The sequence below is a fragment of the Protopterus annectens genome, chromosome 2.part0 (genome assembly GCF_019279795.1).
Source record: "Protopterus annectens isolate FY-2018-M chromosome 2.part0, PAN1.0, whole genome shotgun sequence".
Classification (NCBI taxonomy): Eukaryota; Metazoa; Chordata; order Ceratodontiformes; family Protopteridae; genus Protopterus; species Protopterus annectens.
The window spans coordinates 32,853,884-32,875,321 of record NC_056728.1 but is presented as its reverse complement, the minus strand read 5'-3'; the positions used below and the strand labels follow the sequence as shown (position 1 = coordinate 32,875,321).

Genomic DNA, 21,438 nt, shown 5'->3' with positions numbered 1-21,438 from the left:
ATTTGACCTATAAATAGGGGATTTACGCTTCTAGCGAATAGATATTTATTTCCCTGTTTATTCATTCATTCTTATATTTATCTATTTATTTATTTATTTGACCTTTAAGCATAAGAATGTTTATCTATTTATTCATACGTTTATTCATATATCACATTGTAATAGAACTATCTGTATTATAACATAACATAATACAGTAAGCTTTATCCATGTTACTGTAACAGGTTATGTTTTGTAATTATATGTGTTTTTACTAAATATTATCTAAACATTTTAAATGTTTTAAATGTGCTAATCCCCTTTTTATATCAGGTGGCTTTTTCTAATTTAGTCTAATTCTACTTTTAACGCTTATGAAAACACTCGTCGCTAACATTAATTTAAAGGGTCTAAAAATGTACTGATCAGTAGTCACAGTATGGTGTACGAACATTTCAGTATTGTTGATGTATCTAGGTTTTCTATAAAATGAATTCAGCATTTGAAAATTTCTTTAAGTTTGCATTAACTTTTTAATTGGAAAATTGCCTGAGTTGTCTGTTTTAATTTGGCGCCTTTTCCAGATTTATTAGTATAAATAGATGGTTTGAATTTTAATTGTATTGTCTGATGAAGCGTGGTGGTGACCACGCGAAAGCGCTTACAATAAACGTTTTGGTCTTTATATACTGGATTTTCTGTTATTTAACGAAATGAATTTATGGTTCCTGATTTAATGACTTCATGGTTTACTGCAAATTGAAGCTTATTGCATATTGAATCAGCGAAGCTGTTGCTTCTGTTTTCACTGCTCTGCCGCTACACTTTTTTGTGAGCTTCAGTCCGCATTGGACACATCGCTATTCTACACAGTTTCGTGGTGAGAGAACCTGGTTGCTTTTCTCATGCTTATCTACATAGATGGAAAATGGTTCTGTTAACTACCAGACACTATGGGTCTAAAAGGTGGACATATCAAACTTTTATGGATTTTTGGGAGCCCTTGAAAAACAGGGGTGACTGGATATTCAACAAATAAATACTTCGAAAGTTGTTCAGTAATCAAAAAATTTTCCTGAACATTCTCATATAATGGACAAAATGGAGTACTGTACCTCACGAACGTGTTCAGAATCAAACTTACATATACTGTGGAGTCTGATAGCTTATCAATAATCGATTCAACATAGAACCATCAATCTAGTATGACAATTGCACCTCCCTTGTCTGCTGATTTAATCACTATAGTTTCATCATTCTGTAAGTCAGACAATGCACGCCTTTCCCATTCATTCAAATTATGAAACTTCTTACCCTTTATTGAAGCACCCACTCTAAACATATTGGAAAATTGTGTTTACGTTTCCTACAAAAAACTTTCAGTATAGGATCTAGAGAGGGTTGAAACACACTAGGCTTCTTAAAGCAATAAATAGTTCCATTACAAGTTGAATCACGATCATCAAACAACATCTTTAGCATAACGTTTCTAGCAAAATGTCTCAAGTCTATAAGCACAACTGAAAGTTTTGACCTTTCTGCATTAATAAAAGCTAAACCCCGCTCTAATAGCGATAAGTGTGCTTCCGACAGTACCTTATTGGAAAGATTGAAGACTATGGACTTGTGGTCTGCCTCCGCATCCTTTTCAACGTGAATGTTTGTGCCCCGTCTCGTTGCTATCGCCTCCTTTTTCTTCCTCTGCTTTCCAACCTCTCTCTTTCATCCATAATGCCTTGCTTCAAGGGTATGGGTAACTTTAGCTCTGAAAAAAACAGTTGTGAGGATGCAGTCTTCCTCCTGATATCTGGTTGGTTTAAACCTGATGTCCCTCCTCCTGATGCACCAGTGGCAGCTGGCACTTCTGGTGGTGTAAGGAACAAGTCCTTACCAGTGGTCTTTGCCTTGGAAACTAAATCTTCAGCTACTGCTGAGGATTCTTCAGTCACTATAGATGTCGATTCAACTTCATCTTCATTACGTTCACTACGGCGAGGCCAAGTGAACTCATGGCCGGATCTAAAATCATTGAGATCCCGGCCTAATTTCTTAACTTTCTGTAACATTAGATGAGTCTCATAGGCTGAGACATGATCTATAATCTCATCTAGTGCTGCAAAACAATCTTCCTTGCCACAAGCACTCAATAGCCGCTGTTTCCTTCTCTCAATGGCATCAAACAACTCTTTTTCCATTGGACTGAAAAAATCAGTTAAAAGACGCATATAATTAAAGTTATGCTCAAGATTTAGCTGCTGCCACTTGGATAACAATTCCGTGTAAGTCCCACCATAAGTGGGCATTTTTGTAATACTTATGCCTCTAGGAATTACCCGGTGAAAGAGGCATGCCTCTATGTATAGCCTCTGCCACTTTAATCATTTCAGCTTATATAAGTCATTCTCCAGGGCTTTCAACTCCAACAACAGTGTTATTGATGCCAATTGGAATATACTTATAATGAATGACCGTGTTAAAGAACTAGTAGGTGAACGCCCTTTTTTCAGGTATAAAAACAAAAAGTCTTTAAAAAGGCGTCTTTGTTATAGTGATAATAAAAATTTTAATAATGGAAATTTTAATTATCTGCTCCTACGTCTGTAGGTACTTTTGGTTGTGATAGTTGCAAATATTACTTGTATTTAGACAGTTCAAACATGTTTGCACATCTGGTATCTAAACAGAAGTATGTGTTTAAGGTCCATGTTACGTGGAAGACTCCCAATTTAGTCTACTTGGCTACCTGTACTGCATGTACTACTTTCTATTTGGGCAAGACAAACTGCCCTTTCCATTAAAGAATACGTGAACATTTATATAGTGTAAAGAGATGTGACGTGATAAATGCTCTAGCGAAGCACACTATAGAGCAACATTTTTCTCATATTTTTAAATTTAAAGCTGTTGAACAGATTTACATGGGGCTATGGAGCGGATACTTAAAATAATTTTACTGAGGAAAGGGAGCTACACTAGATTATGCAGCTTTAGGGTGACAAGAGACCTGGACTTAATAATAGAGTCTCTTTAAAGCCTGTACTCAAGTCAAAGGATTTGCATAGATAATGCACTTTTTGCTTTGGTAGGCTGTTGAATTAATTGCCTGGCTTTTTAAATGTTGGTTTGTGATATACTGTTTGCCTGATGCAGCACATTTGTGCGAAAGCGCTCAGGTTTTTTAGGGTGTTGTTTTAATTAAACCATTTTTTGAACTAGCTTTATCTTTGGAGTACCTTCACATTTTTTACTTGCTTTTGAAAAAGCATTAAAAAGTACTTTAGTTCTTACTAAGAGGTAGCTCTAAGCTATGTCAGCTTGGACTGTTGCAGAAAGTTAGAAATATTTAGTAGGTTCATAGGTAGGTACTAGGTTATCTGCCCGAAGGCATTTATAAGCCTAGCCAGAATGTGTTGGCTTTCGACGCCCCCTTAGATTGGTTCCCTGTGCCTCTGTCCAGAAGAGCCACTGAAGTGATCCCCGGGGTAAACTTTCTGTTTCCCATCCACTCGTCAAGGTTTCTTTTGAAGAGTGTTAATGAGGAGCTCTGCCTAATGTAGCCTGGAATCTTGTTCCAAAGCATGGGAAGTCTCTGGGACAGAAATCTATCCCTCCAGCACATCCTATTTATTGTTGTGGTGAGGTTTAGATCCCTAGAGCGTGTGGCTCGAGGGGATAAGGTTTTCTTTAGGTGGAGCATGTCCATCAACTCTGGGTTGGACATGGCCTTGCATGTCAGGCAGAGATCACCTCTGAGTAGGCGGTATGCAACCAAGTACAGCTGGAGTTTCTTCAGTCTAGCTGTATAGGGCATCTGGTTGAGGCCAGTGATCCTCTTCATGAGGTACTTCTGTGGTCTTTCCAGCTGTTGTAGGTGTCTTGTAAGGTACATCCCAAATGGGGCGTTGTACTCTATGATGGGTCTGATGAGTGATGAGTAGAGGGGCACAATGACCTCTTTTGATCTGGATGCAAACCCTTTTGTGATTAGGTGGGCCACATAGAAGGATTTTCTAACCACTTTGGCAATGTGATTATCAAAAGTGAGATTACTATCTACTTGGGTCCCCAGATCCCTTATTACGTCTTCCATATTTAGGGGACTACCACCTATATGGTAGTTTGTGGGTACTTTGTTTTTTCCAAAGGATATGACTATACACTTTTTGGCATTTAGCTTGAGGCCATGATTTTGACACCAGGTATCCGTCTCAGTGAGACCCTTTTGGAGGATGTCTTTTTCAGCCAGAGAGTCAGTTATAGCCCCTAGTTTGCAGTCATCTGCGAACTTGGTCAGCCATAGTCCTCCTGAGCTTGCCTGTACCTCTGAGGAGTATATGCCGAACAGGAGGGGTCCTAGGACTGAGCCCTGGGGAACGCCACTTGTAACCGGTTTAATGTCGGACCTAACTCCCGCAACTCTCACCATGTGGGTTCTGTCTGTGAGCCAGTTGGCAACCCATCTTGTGACATAGGGGTTTATGTTCAGGCTGGTGAGCTTGTCTATAATACCCGAATGGGGAATGGTGTCGAAGGCCATAGTGAGGTCTAGGTAGGCTGTGTGTACCACCTTTCTCTTGTCTATAGCCTTGGTAACTGTCTCAAAGAAGTCCACCAGGTTTAGGAGGCATGATCTGTCCTTAACAAAGCCGAACTGAGTAGGGTTCAGTGTTTGGAGGTTCCCAATGTCTCTGTTAATGAGTTCCATGATGATGCACTCCATAGCCTTGCAGAGCAAGCTAATCAGGCTTATAGGTGATAGTTCCCGGGGTCTGTTGTGGCTCCACCTTTGTGGAGCGGAATAACAATTGCTGTGCGCCACTCTATGGGTACGTAGCCTGTGGAGAGGCTGAGTTTGAACAGTGTTTTTAGGTGAGGGGTTAGTTCGTCTTTGAGCTTGTGTAGGATGCAGCCTGGGACACCGTCCGGTCCCATTGATGCTGTGTTTTTGGCTTTGGAGAGGGCTGCTTTAACCTGAGTGTCGGTGATTTCAGGGACTGTACATTCTTCTGGTATGGTTATGGGCCCTTTTGCGGGAGAGAGAGGGGTGAAGTTTGCCCTGAACTTGTCTGCCAGGATGTTGGCGATATTGGTCGATTCAGTGTATTTTGTGCCTTTCTGTACTAACTCTGAGCAGATCTGAGCATTGCTACTTAGATTCTTGACATAGCTAAAGAATGCCTTGTGGTTATCTTTGGAGTCCTTGGCAATTTTTCTTTCAAAGCTCGCCTTGGATGATTTTATGAGGGATCGTAGTTTCTTGCTGATACTGATCAGGGATGTCTTCCCTTCTTGGGATTTTGCTCTTTTCTGTACTAGTTTCCTCCTTCTATTGTATAGCTTGTTTATGGCAGGAGTCCACCAGACTGGTTTCCTTTTCTTGGAGGAGTGAGTCTTGGTTTTGCTTGGGATGGTACGATCAATGCATTCTTGTAGGTGCCTGTAGAATGCATTAGTAAAGGATTTTTTAATGCTTGGACATCATTATCCTTCAGCATAGGGGCTTTGAAACTTTCCACCTCAATCTTAAGTAACGTGAAGTTTGCTTTTGTAAAGTTTTTCACAGTGGTTTCCTTGTCCGGGGGTGGGGGTGGAATATGGATATCCAAAGCGATTTGTTTATGGTCAGATCTAACCAGCGAGAGGTTGACCTCCGGTGTGGAACACTGGTCGTCCATGTTGGTGATGACCAGGTCCAATAGGTTGTCACCTCTAGTGGGAGTGTTGACCAGTTGAACCAGGGCATTTGAGTTTATAAATTATAGGAAATGTTGGGCAAGGGAGTTACTACTTGAGTATTTCTCCCAGTTAATGTTTGGGTAATTGAAATCACCCAATATGAGGGTGTTTGGCAGGACCTTTATGTTTCCCAGTGTTTCCAGAAACACGGCATGGGGATCCTAGGACATGGTGGGTGATCTGTAGCAAGCTACAATCTGAATTGCAGTTTTGCCTGTAGTTAGTTGCACGTGGATGATCTCTGAAGCTTCATACTGTGCCACTTACCTGGAGGTGCAGGTATCCTTGATGAATATGGATACGCCCCCGCCTTTTGTATTTCGGTTTGGGTTCTGTGGCCGAAATGTATGGTATGAGTTGTAGCCTGGTAGTGCTGGGGTGCTCTCTGGAGCCTTAAAGCAGGTTTCTGTTACTGCACATATATCGATTTTCTCCATACTGAGGAGTGCCTCGAGTGCCTGCATTTTGAGGTTTAGACTTCTGCCATTGAGTTGCATTACCCTCTGTTTTTTGTTACTTGTGCTATTTATGGCAGTGGGTTTGTCGTTTGAGCCTTGCCTAGGAAAGGCAATATGGGGTTGGCAAGAGCCTTGACCAGTATTCGAAAGCCTAAGGGTGACAGGTGAAAGCCGTCTCTAGCGAAGCAGCGTGGCTTGTCGAGCATGTCGTCCCAGGCGGACAGACACTGGATCCCCTGTGAATGACACCAGAAACTTAGCCAATTGTTGAAATCGAGAATTTTTTCTTTATACCATGGTATCATTCTTGGCGAGGGCAGGATGCTTCTCAGGGTCAGGGTCATACTGGCCTGGGCTACGTGATCAGAGAGCCCTTCCATGTCTGTTTTCATGTGGTCCAAGGAGGTACGGCTTAGGTCATTCACACCAACATGGATAATGACAGAGTCATATTTGTACTTGTTCTGGAGTGACCTGAGTGATTGTGTTATGTGGCGGATCCTGGCACCCAATAGGCAGCTAACAGTAACCTTCTCCTTATTCAGTCTAGTGAGTGGGATGTCAGTGTGCCTGACTATAGAATCACCTATTACTAGTATGTTGGGTATGTTATTTTGCCTTAAGGGCTGTGACTGCATGGCGCACTGGTTTTGTGAAGTATGTGTTTTATGGTTTGTGTTGGGGGGTGGAGGTTGCTTGGTTGTTTGCTTTGGAGGTCTCTGTTGGTTTTGCAGATTTTTATTTAGACCCTTCGAGTATGTTTTCATGTATTTATGTGTGTTTTTTGCCGGTGCTGGTTTAATGGGTCTATGTGAGTCATAGTGGTGTGATGCAAGTATTTCCCTTCTCCTCTTGACTGTCTGATCCAGTCTTGGGTTGAGAGAGCAGTTTGGCTGTATAATTGCATCTCTCGCATGTATTAGGGTTTGGTGGTAGGAGGAGAGGGTTGTCTGTGTACTTGAGGCAGTTGTAACATTGCCTCAAAATGCCCAGATTCACCAGTTGGACTGGAGAGTACACCTGAAACTGCCCTTTAGACATGCCTGGATAGTTACAATGAACTATTTTACTGGATGGCTGGTAAGGTCGAATAGAGAGCTTTGTCCTTCAGTACAGTACAGGAGGGTCTAGTGCTAGGGTTTATAAGTGCTTGCTATAAGTTTTGAGCAAGTGCCGGGCTGAGAAATGAAAGGCTTGAGTGCTTAAGTTGAAAGTTTGTCTAGTTCCAAGGGAAAAATTGAAGAGGAGACTTTGTGGAGCCGGGAAGTTTTACCCTAGCTAACCGGTGGTGCCCGGTGTGCAAAACCGGGCAAATGCGGTATTTATAGCATGGAAATGAAAGAGATAGAAATTAGCCCAAAATGGCCGATAAACTACTAATTTCTGGGCTGAAACCACTTCTCCAGGGACCGATAGGCTGCTCAAAGCTCCCCTCTCTCACAGGTGAACAGAAATTTCCTTCTATCCAAGTAAGGTATGGGCAAACACAGAGATTTCTAACACAGCCCTAAATTCAGCACTATTTATTTATTTATTTTATTTATTTTACATTTGTTGACCGAGCTAGTCTAGCTGGATGCATGTCAATTTTCAGTAGAGGCCCTGGGAGAAAAGCTCCACTAACAGAATAGTAAAATTAGTAAAAAAAAAAAAAAGTAGTAAAAAAACAATGCTAGTAGAGCAGCCAACAAAAATACATCAGAGGAAAATTTCTGTGCAAAGGTATTGCTAAAATGAGAGAGAAACATGTGTAGCATTGATATACAGAAGACAGAATTTGTTAAGTCATTTACATATGGGGAACTAACACTAATTATTTGAGACAAAGTTTTTTTTTTTTTTTTTTGAGTGATCGTCAACAGTAGAACAGCATAAATAGTAGGAGTTATACCCAAAAGAACAGTTGTGAAACAAGAGGCAATAAAAGTGTCAGTCAGGGTTAGTAGAAGGGCAGAGCCATTGGGAATTAAGGAAGGTTTTTAGATGCTTCTTGAAAAGGATTGTGGAGGCCAGTGATGTAAGGTCGCTTGGAAGCTTGTTCCAATTAGGACCAATTGAGTTGGAGAACAAACAGTCCCCAGTTTTGTTTTGGGATTTATGGGAGGCCGCTAGCAGCTTGGTGGCTGAACACAAGGAAGAGAGGTTTTTATAAGGGCTAATAAGAGTGCAGAGTATGGTAGTATTCATGGGGTGATAGAAGATTTTGTGGGTGATGCTAAGTTTCTGTAGCAACAGTTGATTTTGTAATTCCAGCCAACCAAGTTGTTTAAGATTTATGCAATGGTGGGTGCAAAAAGGAGCTCCTGTGGCAAATCTGCCAATGTTGTTTTATGAAGTTGCCAGTTTATTGATATTAGATTTAGATAATTTGGTAAAAATTGGTGAGGCATAGGAAGGGTAGAGAGCAGGTGTGTTTGTGCGATAGTAGCTCTAGCTGATGCAGTGAGGAAGGGTTTAAGCCTATATAGAGATCCAAGTTTTCTATTGACTGACTTGATGGTTAAGTTAATATGAGAATCGAAGTTAAGATTATGATCTATTGTAACACCTAGAAGTTTTGTGTTAGAGTCAAGTGATATTATTGTGCCATTGTTAGGTGCTATATTGAAGTCTAAAGTAGAGGATTTCTGTGTATGTGTGAATAGTAATAATTTAGTTTTTTTGGGGTTAAGGAGGCACTATTGATAGAACCAGTTTTCAGCTGCTGTAAATACTTTTTGGGTAGTAGTCTGTAGCTCAGCTGGGGATGGTGCTGAACATATCAGTGTTGTCATCTGCATATTGAATGCATGTGATTTGTGGAAGGGACATATTTAGATCATTAATAAAAATAGAGAAGAGGAGTGTTCCAAGAATGGAACCTTGTGGGACGCCCAATTTTAATGGGAAGCTGACAGGATATGTGATTGTACCAAAGAACTGCTTGCTGTCTATTTTCTAAGTAGGAATTGAATCACTGGATTGCCTGGGAGTCAAATGCCAGAGATTTAAGGATGTTTAGTAAGAGTTTGTGGTTAACCATATCAAAGGCCTTGGAGATGTCTAAGAAGAGAGCTGAGGACAGCAAGTTGTTATTACTATTTTTATTAATATGGTGTGTGAATGATAAGAGTGCAGTAGTTGTGCTGTGATATGGTCTAAAACCGTGTTGGCAGTCAGCTAGGAGATTGTTTTGGGAAAGATGGTCGAGCAATTGCTGATGAATGCATCTTTACATGATTTTAGCTAACGAAGAAAGTAGGGCTATGGGACGGAAGTTAGAGACTTTGTTAGAGTTACCCCCCTTATGTAGAGGAATAATATGAGAGACTTTCCAGAGGGATGGGATAAAGCCTTCGGTTATGGTTCGATTTATTAAAATGGAGACAGGATAGGCAAGTACTCCAGCTGCAATTTGCAGATACTCAGCTGGGAGGAGGTCAGCTGAGGGTGTACAGGGATTAAGTTTCATAAGTAGGGTGTGGATGAGACATGTTGAGACTGGTTGCAATTTGACATGCAATTTAACTTGAAAACTGGACTATACTAGCTTAGAAAGTTGGGAAACAAGTATATATATATATATATATATATATATATATATATATATATATATATATTTTTTTTTTTTTCAGAAAATAAAGCAGATAAAATAAAAAAAACACTTTAAATGCACAGAAAAGGATACTTATTGTTGTATATCGCAGATCAGAGTTGTAGTCAATGCCCCTAGTAAAAACAGATGAATAAAGTGCAATTTTATATATATATATATATATATATATATATATATATATATATATATATATATACATATAAAACAATAGAACTGATTTAAACAAGTTACCCAATTAACCAGAAAAAAGCTCAAAACTGAGCCCTGTTCCAGCAGTCTTCAATCAGACAAGTTCTAACTGCACACTCCTGCTACTAGGGAGCATGGGAACCTTCTCCAAAAAAAGATGGTCTGGATCCGTGCTCAAGTTATACAAACAAAGCTAGATTCAGCAGGCCTGAATCTGGTCTATGCTACAGCAAAGGTGCACCAATTTCAGAAAGAAACAGTTCAAATTAGCAGGCACAATAAGCCTGTGACCAGAAATTCCCAGCTCAGAAGAGCAGAATCCAGCCTCTCCTCCCACAAGAGTGCAGACCACAACCCTCTTAATGTAGAATAACTGGCCTGAAGCCCAAGTGCTTAACCCAGAACTAATACACTTTTAGAATAGCAGACACAGGGCCTTCAATCAGCAATTCCCAGCTTAGCAGGATGTAAGCTACCTGTCCTAATAATTTCCTGTCAGAATTAGTTCTCTGAAATGTTTTTGTTAAAGGACGTTATATGTAAAGGGAAAAATTGTTGCTGTAACCAGATTACATCTCTTTAAAACATGGACATGATTTCTGAGAAACATCTTAGTTATTAAAGCAGAATAGAGAAATTAATGTTGACAGCCATACATTAAGCCAAGACCTATGTGTAGTGTTATTTTGCTATGTTTCTGAAGTAACATCTGATGAGAAAAGGTTAGCGCAACACTGACACCTCCATGTTATGTATACAGCTTACACAATTAAGAGAGAGAACTATTAGATTACTACCAGAGCTGTAAAAAATATACAGTGCACATTAAAAATATATCAGTGACACTGCTTTGATAATAATGGATGATTAAGTAAGCACAGCCACATAACATATTGCAGAATGATTATAAACTGTTAGATGTTCATCGTGTTACCCTGCTGCAGTCATCACACGTGGGTTATCCTGCCGTCAGGCGGTCCCGCAGTCGGCCCAAATTCCAAAGTCTTGGTCCGGCGTCGGTTGCTGTCGCTTCTTCCCTGACGTCAGTGAGTCAGGGGTATATAAGAGGCATCCGATGCCATTTTCTTCAGTCTTTCTTGCCGCGTGGAGCCCGAAGCAGAAGCAGTTCGCAAGTGCCGGTCGGCCGACACCTGAGATTTTCGATTTGAATTTCAGTCCGAAGTCTTCAGTAAAGCTAAGTACCCCGTTGGAGAACATTTTCTTGCCTCAGTCCGATGTCAGAAAAAGTTAACAATTACATTTCTTGTGGGAAGCAAATACCTCATAAGGACTTCCATTCCTATTGTATTCCTTGCCTAGGCCCAGACCACGATGTCACAGGTTGTCGGTTTTGCGCTAGGTTTAATAAACGCACTATCAAACGCCGTTTTGACTTCACACGGCATTACTTTGGTAGGAAATTCAATTATATCATGCCGTTGGAGCAGCCGACGACTGCAATTCATAAAAAACGCAAGGATAAGGACAGGCAGCCTAGGAATAAGCCAGACCCTGAGGCCTCAGCTGGGCCTGTCGCCAGTTCTCCGGTTTTCAGTGAGGAGCCTACGCAGCCCCTGACGACCGCAGAGCTAGAACCCCAGACAGCTGCTGATTCCCAAGCGGAGTCTACTAGGCCAACACAGCCATCTACTGACACCGGAGCAGATTTAGACACCGGTGCAGAGGAAACACCTTCGGTTGCAGAAGGTGTCTTCAGACCGACTGCACTCACCATTAAATCTTATGCTAAGCTTAAAACTCCTTTAAAACCTAAGAAAACTGTTCATCAGTCTACAGATCAAGGCCCCATGCCTAAGAAACAGATGCTTAAGATGGCTGAAGATTTAATTACCCTTATCAGGGTTTCCCATCCCCCTCCTGATAAAAGACCAAGACAAGAGGAGGATTATGCATCCTCTGACCAGGTTTCCCTCTCCTCAGATTCTTCTGAGGAACAGGATTACACTTTTCCACCTTATGAGGACTCTGATGCTGAAGACTCTATTCCCTCAGCATCTCCCCCTGAAGACTACTCTTTTGTGGAAACATTACATACCATGAGGGAACATTTCCACTGGGAAGGCCAGGATTACTCAGATTCTAAGAAAAGGCTCTGAGAGTTCCTTTTATTACCCCAGCACAGACCTCTTGCTATCCCTCCTGTTTTAGATATTGTGGATGATGTCTACTTGGAGTCTAGTTTAAATCCAGACTCTCTACCTCCTGCTCCAGCCAAACTAGACAGATACAACAGAGTACCTGACTCACACAAATTCCTTTATAAAAACCCTGTAGCTGACCCAGAAACCATATCCCAGGGTCCTAAGGGAGCAAAGGCTTCTATGGCTAAAAATCCTGTGCCCTCTGAAAGCGATTCCAGAGCCCTAGATAGATGGGGAAAGAAAATGTACACCTCTGCAACTCTGGCTATGAGAGCATTAAATTGCCAGTTTCACATGTTGAAATATCAACAATTCCTGATGTCTCAGTTAAAACAAAAAAATGAGCACACACTCAGAACAGCCTGAATTCAAGGAAATGCAGGATCTGTTGCATGCAGCTGAACAGGTGAGCAAGCATACTTTACAATGCGGATTTGATTCACTGGAAGCTTCCTGTAGAGCAGCTGTTACTGGCTCAGTCATTCGTAGACATGCTTGATTAAAAGAGCAAACCCTCCCTGACCATGGTAAAGCAAAATTATTAGATGCACCTTTACAACAGGATGTATTATTTGGTGTCAAAGCAGAAGAGGTTTTAAAGAAAATGGAGGATAAGGCTAAATCTATGCAAACGGTCAAGGATTTCTTGCAGATACAACCCCCTCGCTTCAGCAGAAATTGGCCAACAAAAAATTGGTCCTTTCGAGCTTCAGACAAATCACAGAGGGGCAAATACAGATGCCCAAGGGGCAGAGGTCAGTCACAGGGCTCTTACAAACCTCACCAATGGGGTTCTGCTACCCAGAAAGGAGGAGAAGACAGGCCCCAAGCTAGCAGAAGGCAGACACAATGACTCTATCCTCAAACTACCAAGCAAATCTCTCCTGGCAAAACCCTTGGGAGGAAAATTAGCATTTTTTGCAGACAACTGGCACACCATCACAAAAGACAAATGGGTTCTAAACATTGTCTCTCAAGGATACAGATTCCACTTTCATACCTTACCAAGGATCAAAGGAATGCCAAACCTGCCACCAAATCAATGGGCAGAGGCACAAAAACAAATTACAGCTCTCATGAACATGAGAGCCATTCAACAGGTACCTACACAGGAGCAGGGGCAAGGATTTTACTCAAGACTCTTCCTAGTTCCAAGAAAGGACAAAGCATGGAGACCCATTCTGGATCTTTCAATTCTGAACACCTATCTGCAAGTACCAAAATTCAAGATGAGACTACAGCAGCTTCTTCCCATGCTGGGCAAGAATGCTTGGCTAGTCACTTTGGACCTCAAGGAGGCATACCTGCATGTCCCTATCAGACAAAATTGCAGAAGATACCGCCGCTTCATTGCAGGTTCAATGCGTTATCAATTCTCTGCACTGCCCTTTGGCTTATCTACTGCGCCCAGGGTCTTCACAAAATGCCTGGCACCAGTAATTGCATACTGCAGACAAAGAGGAATTCAAATATACCCATACCTGGACGACTGTCTTATTCAAGCAGAAAGCAAGGACATTCTTTTACAGCATCTGGCATTTGTCAAACACCTTCTAAGTTGCCTAGGGTACACAGTAAACGAAAGGAAATCAAAACTAGTTCCCTCACAAAACATAACATTCCTGGGTGCCAGCTTGAATACAATGGCCCAGATGGCTTATCTCATGCCAGACAAACAACGACAGCTGTTTCAATATTTCAAAATAATGGCAACAAAGACCCAACTCCCTGCAAGAAAAATTCTGCAGGCCTTGGGATTCATGGCATCTTGCATACTACTAATACCATTTGCAAAACTGCATATGAGGAAATTACAATGGTACCTGAAAAGTGTATGGACTCAGCACAGCCACAGCTTGGAAACAATGATTCCACTCATTCCCTGCCTTCAACAGGAGTTTCTATGGTGGGCACAGGCATGTCACCTCAACAAGGGTCAGCCTTTCACCTTACCCACAGCCAGGCAAACTATGACAACAGATGCATCAGACTATGCCTGGGGAGCACACATGGCAGGACAGTGCATTCAGGGCAAATGGACTGCAGATCATAGACACCTGCATATCAATCAAAAAGAAATGCTAGCAGTGCAGAATGCTCTAACAGCTTTCAAAGGCCTTCTACACCCAGGACAAGTACTAATAAGGACAGACAACACCACAGTTATGTGGTACATAAACAAGCAAGGGGGCACCCATTCCTACCCTCTATGCAGGCAAGCAATGACCTTGTGAACACTGCACTGTCTTACCAGGTTCAATTACAAGCACAATTCCTGCCAGGAAAGAAAAACACATTGGCAGACGACCTAAGCAGAAACATCATGGATCCACACGAATGGAAACTAGATCCACAAGTATTTGCAATGATAGCTCAAAAATGGGGACGCCCACACATAGAACTGTTTGCAAGCTCCCACAACCACCAACTTCAAAAATTTTGCACAAGGACCTTCCATCCACTAGCTTGGAAAGTGGACGCTCTCTCATTCAGTTGGAAAACATCAACAGTGTATGCCTTCCCTGCACTGCCTCTTCTAGCAAAGGTACTGCTGAAAGTCAGATTAGAGAGGCCACAAATGATTTCTGTTGCACCAGACTGGCCACGCCAAAACTGGTATCCAATTTTAAGGAACATGGCCCAAGGCCCACCATGGATTTTGCCACAAATTTCTCACCTGCTCACCCAGCGAGACAATCTGATTCTACACAGCCAGCTCAAGACTTTAAACCTGGCTGCATGGCAAATTACCTAAACAACCAGCCAACACCTTTATCCAAAGCTGTTATGGATGTCATTCTGGAGGCCAGGAGGCCCAGCACCAGGAAAACCTATTCAGACAAATGGAAAAGATTTTGCTCCTGGAACCAGGCTAAAGGCCTAAATCACCTGGAGCCGAACATTCCTCAGATTCTACAATATTTAACTGAGATGTTAAACAAAGGACTTTCCTTTTCATCTATTAAGATCCACGCCTCAGCAATTTCAGCTCATTACAGCACGGATCCTCCTTTATTTTCACATCCACTCCTAAGACAGTACCTCAGAGGGGCTAAGAACTTAAGACCGCCAAGGAGAACTCCAACACCTACTTGGGATCTCAACTTTGTCCTGGAAAAGCTTACACTGCCGCCCTTTGAACCAGCTTTTTCAACTGATTTAAAATTTCTTTCATGGAAAACTGCCCTACTACTAGCAATAACCTCAGCTAGAAGAGTCTCAGAGCTACAGGCACTAATGGCAGTGGAACCGTTCCTCATTTTTCATCAAGACAGAGTTTCTCTACGAACTAATCCTTCCTTTATGCCAAAGGTGGTATCCAGTGTGGCCCTAAACCAAACCATTCACTTTCCCACCTTCTTCCCAAATCCCCAGAACAAAGGAGAAAAACTCCTGCACTCTTTGGACATTCACAGGCAATTACGTTACTACTTGGATAAAAGTAAGGCTTTCAGAAAAACTGACCAGCTCTTTGTAGCCTATGCTACAGGATCACAAGGAAAAGCTATCTCAAAACAGACCATTTCTAAATGGATAGGACATTGCATACGTTTCTGCTACACACATCATGGGAAACCAGTACCTGCTAACATTAGGTCTCACTCCACCAGGGCTACAGCTACATCAGCAGCCTTTCTCAGGGGATTGCCAACCAAGGATATTCTGGAAGCTGCTACTTGGAGTTCAGTGCACACCTTCACCAAACACTCGCTTAAAGACTAGAGCTGGTTTTGCCACTGCAGTTTTGCAGGGCCTACTAGCTTCTTCTAACCCCTGTTTGACTCCACCTCCCCTCCTTAGCTTTGGGATTCAACCCAAGTGTGATGACTGCAGCAGGGTAACACGATGAACATAGTACAGTTTTGTACCTACCATAAATGTAGATGTTCGAGTGTTCACCCTGCTGCAGTCCAGGTTACCCTCCCTCCATCCCCTATGAACTAGCTGAACTTATCTCTACCACTTTATCTTATACTACCTCTGTGGTGTATTTGCTCGTACCTAAGGGTTTTGTTTTATTTTTATATAGCCATATGTATATATATATATATATATATATATATATATATATATATATATATATATATATATATTGCCTACCTGTTGGGGGCACCTGACATCTGGGGCAAGAAAAACTGAAGAAAATGGCGTCGGATGCCTCTTATATACCCCTGACGCACTGACGTCAGGGAAGAAGCGACAGCAACCGACGCCGGACCAAGACTTTGGAATTCGGGCCGACTGCGGGACCGCCTGACGGCAGGATAACCCAAGTGTGATGACTGCAGCAGGGTGAACACTCGAACATCTACATTTATGGTGGGTACAAAACTGTACTTTTCCTTGCATCAAAATGAAGCTACATAACACATCACAGAATGATTATAAACTGTTGGCTTCCTTACATCAAAGCACAGCCACATAACATATCACAGGGTGATATACTGTTGGTTTCTTTGCATCGGCTGTTGAATTGCTGCCATTGATCCTTTAACTTGTGTATAATTTCTTGCAGTTCTCATACTTTCGACACCCCCTTTGTTTAAATGCTATTATCGTATTTGTCTATTACCAGCTCTCACCTCTTAACTGTATGTTTCCTTCCATACTTCCCTTTCTTTTGTTAGAATCTGTTTGAATTTAATGGATTCTGTCAATCTCTTCTAATTTCTAGTTTCCTGAGTAACCCTTGCCCTCAACCAAAAAGGGTTCAAATGTCAACATAATCGAGGACAAATTTAAGAAATAATTGGGGACACTTTTAAAAATATTAGTACTGTTTACTTGAGACATTGACAGAATAAGAGAATGTGATGTATTTTCTGAAATAAAGATATCGAATCCATGTGCATCAGCAATGTATCTGCTTGAATGCCTTGTCTGTGCCGCCCCTAAAATCTCTTTAACTTAAGTCTGTCTCTCCAGCCTTTGTTCCTGAAGTTTGAAAAATGGCAGCTGTGATTCCCTTACACAAATGTGGCCTTACTTCAGACCCTGGTAACTATAGACTCTTAACTCTAAGCAAGTTTAATAAATTAGGCCATGGAAAATATCATATCAGACGTCTTAAATGTCAGCATTAAGGACAGTATTGCCTTTTACCAGTGTGTTAAGTTCTTTAAAAATGTCACCGAAGCTGTGGATGGAGGCTACGCAGTTCATACAGCTTACCTAGATCTGGACAAAGCTTTTGATAGTATCCCACACATGGGTATTGTAAATAAACTCAAAGTTCTAAACAGTGACCCTTATATTGTGACACGGATAGCAACTTGGCTGTCTGTTAGGGCACATGTACTTAAAGTAGGCAGGTATCATCTCAGAAAGCAAAAAAACTGACTATTGGTGTAAAGGTTCCATGCTGGGTATGCTGTTCAGACTACAGACCCAGTCCTTTGGTTAGTTAAGGTTACTGATGACTGTAAGCTGGCTTTGTAGTTTACACCTCTTCCTGTACTGCACTGTTTCAGAAAGGATTACACTATGACACTCACCTATTAATGATTATGGCCCCAGAATGAATGCAGAAATGTGTAGTATTCTCACATTTGAAAAAAAATATAACATTTCTGGTATCCACAATGTAGATGGTATAACTTTCCAGATCAGCTTAGTCATCTGAGATCTTTGTACCATCTAAGATAACTTTCAATTCTTTGACCACCATGTTGCAGCAGTGGTGAGGAAATTCTTCTGACTCAACTTGTATCCAAAAGCATCTAATCTGGATGTAAAGAAGTTATCATTCATATTGATTAATCAACACTCATCAGATCAATTATAGAATGCATTGCCCCTTTTGCCATGTATCTTTGAGAATACATCACAAAACTGGAATGGCCAAGTAAAATCCTGATGAAAATAAACACTGGTCTAAAGAACCCAAACAGCAAGACAGGCTTGGAACTTTATATCTATACTCTACCTGTTATATACTCCTATGCGATAACTTATATCTGGCTTTTCATGCAGTGAGGGACCCTGCCTAGCCTTCTCCATTTCCTTCATATCCTCAAAATGAATGGCTGGCTCCACAAATACCTATAAAAAGAATCTAACTCACCTTGAGCAAATGAATATAACCTATTGGTGGGTTGGATAGATTCATCTCCTGATATGCACTCTATTACTGGAATAAATTACCCAAATAAATGAAATAGAAGGATAACCTAGCTATCTTGAAGAAGAATCTTGACAAATTTATTTTGCCCTCTTCGAGGCAGGAGGTGCCACTTGAGGGCGGATGTTGGCTAAGCTTAATAATACTTGGATTGATTCTGCCTTGTACTTTCTGTGATACTACTGTGTATTAAAAAAGAAAGTCAGATCATTGTACTGCAGTACTAATTGTAATTATAGAAACATGAGTTGAGATGGTTTTAACATGTGAATATCAGTTAACGCATGACCAATTGTTTTTCCAGGAGTGTTTGGAATTCTTCAATATCCCTGAAGCTCAATCTGCCCACTATTTCCTGATGGACAAACGATGGAATCTTATCCATTACAACAAAGTAAGGTTTCTTTTCACTTATAAGTTAGATATCTGCTTTTTCTTAACCTGAAACCCTGAACAGGTATTCTAATGTTATACTAATAATTGCAAGAATTTAAACTGTATTAGTGTTATGAATTGCTAGCAGTGTACATGGAAACATGTCATGAACAAGTATATAAAACTGTGTTACTTCTGTGAATTGTTAGCAAACATGTCATGAACAAGTATATAAAACTGTGTTACTTCTGTGAATTGTTAGCAGTGTACAGTCTGATGTTGTCATTTTCATTCATTTCTCAACTGATGGGGTTTGGATCCGACACTCAGATCTGACTCAGTTGCTTCTACCAGATCATCAGATCCTAGAACTCTCAAGCTCTTCCCTTTACCCTTAATGCTCCACCAACGCAACATACCTACAATCTGGTTTACCGCTATTAGGTATCAGACGTGGATTCCTAGCTCTTGAACATTTTTTGAGTAATCATCAGATCTTTCCTTGCTCTGGTGTTGTGATTTACTTCATTTTAATATTTTACCTTTCTTCTTCCTCCCTCCAGTATTTTAGTGCTCATAGCAATATTTTCTTCCCCTTTTAGTGTTTGTTACCATTTTCAGTACTTCCCCTCTTACTATTGCTGGTATTCTTTTGTACTCTTTTGAGTACTTTTTTGACCATTGTTGGTAGCTTTCCTTCCTTCTCTTCCCTTCTCTTCTTTCATATATATATATATATATAAATATATATATATATATTTATATATATATATACATACATATAAATATATATATATATATATATATATATATATATGTATATATAAATATATATATGTGTATATATAAATAGTCTTTTTATACTGAAAGGCTGTTTTCTTTAATACTGTAGCTTCTTGCCTAAGATCTTAGTACTTGTTCTGTTACAGCTGTGTATTGTGGTAGCAGTCTTAAGATGCTGGAAAACCCTGTCTGTTTAAAAAGCATATTTAATGTGGGCATAAGATCCCAAATTCTGATGCTCACAGGGAATGTGTATATTGTTTGGGTCTGGCACACCTTGATGTTAACTATGACATTTGTTCAGGATTTAATTCTAGGGCCTTGACTGACCACAAGAACAAATTAATTTTGCAGGGTCTGTTGCCCTCTACTTCTTCCTCTTCAGTGGTTGGGGCTCAAACCTCTTCAAAAAAGTCAGACAAATTAAAAGTTGACATGCAAGCTAAAGACAAGGAGTCCTGGAAAACATCTCCAACTCGTTCCGTGACTTCAGCTCCCTCAACAGAGCATCCAGCCAAAATTCAGAAGAAGTCACATCCATCAGTCTCTGATCTGACAACTTGATAACACGGTCTTCGTAGATCCATACCCCACCGCATCCATCAAATCTCCATTCCTAGAAGGCTCGCCTCAAAGGCATTCTAGGCCTCCTTCCACAAGGTCCTCTCTTTGAAGTTCCTCAGAACACAAATACAGAAGGGGGTTCCCCCGGCTGTTTCCCTTCTGGGCCTGGGACCCAGTGTCTATCCACCTACCCTCTGGTACCTCCTCCTTTGATCCATCTTTCTGCTTCAGAGCCATCAGATCTGATATCCCCAGGGGTGTCTACTTTGGATCTGAAGAATGTTTGTTCTTCAACTCTGATGGTTCTCCCTGAGCTGACCAATGCTAAATGTTTTGGAGCTGGAGAACTCTTGGAGCCGAAGCATTGGCGCCAGATCCGGGGGCTTGGAGTCGACTCTGAAGCTTTTGGAGCTGTCCTTTCCCCTCAGAGCCTCAGCACTGGACAGCTCGGGTCCAGCTCTTTCCTCTGGTGGAGAGCTGCTAGGGTTGCCGGAGCCAGAGATCCGAGAGATTCCAGTTTCAGATCTGTGGACTTCTGTTTCTCCTAGGCACACAGCTTTAAAGGTTGTGGACAGAATTTTCTCTTTGCCTAGAGAACAGACATCCCTGGCGCCATTGGATCAGACAGCCCTGCCTCATACTGTTCTGTGTGCTGAGCCTTGACCTTCTATTCCACTGGGACAGCCAACCCAAGTAAGCCTCTAGCCAATCTCTCAGGTCATTGTTATATCTTCCAATACTTCCCCATAACACCCTGCTGAGGAAGTCCGTTGAAGTAGGACATGCAAAAGAAGGCACTTAGATTACCCCAGGAATCTCTCACAAAGAGCACTGATTTTAATAAGGGGGAGGGGTCCCCGAGATCACCACCTGATGTCTCCTTTCTTTAGCTCTTGGAACAAAAAGGTGATTGGCCTTCTGATACCCCCTCCAAGGAGAAATTGGTGTTCCTGGAGGCTTTGTGGTCTGGCCCATCTACTTCTTGGGTGACCCCTCCCCCCAGCCGGTGAGCTCATTGACTTAGTCTGTTGGCAGATGTGGAAGTAGACAGACATTTGTTAACCAATACCTAAAAGACCCTATAAAATTCATACCCCCCTAAAGACCATGTGCAGTGGTGTAAGGGAGTGCCTGTTGACACCATGGTTGTGGTTGCAGCTACAAGAAAGGAACTAGCAGAGCTCTTCTTTCCTTCCCCACCAGTAGAGAGTCTATGGCATTGGACAGATCTGGAAAGTGTATTTATGCTTCAGCAACCTTTGCTCTTAGGTTGCTTAATTACTTGGCATACTTTATGAGAATGCAAAGAGAACTGATGAAGGAGCTTACCAAATCACTTTCTGGGTTCATGTCCTCTGAGGATGGAAACAGAATTTCCTTACAGCTGGCCACCTGATGGATCTTCTGTGTTTGGCCTCAAGGTTAAGGACACAGTCTGCAGGTGTTAGCAAGATGGAAAGTCCCTGTCTACTGTGG

At 41.4% G+C, this 21,438-nt stretch overlaps 1 protein-coding gene across 1 annotated transcript in view; it reads left to right on the top strand.

Moving 5' to 3' along the window:
• The window catches only part of UNC80 (unc-80 homolog, NALCN channel complex subunit), a 5,631,640-nt gene that overhangs the window by 4,127,285 nt on the left and 1,482,917 nt on the right, over positions 1-21,438 (top strand). The window contains exon 42 of the mRNA XM_044060513.1: positions 18,545-18,634. Within this exon, the coding sequence (XP_043916448.1) occupies positions 18,545-18,634 (90 nt within the window). The remainder of the gene's footprint in view (positions 1-18,544; positions 18,635-21,438) is intronic.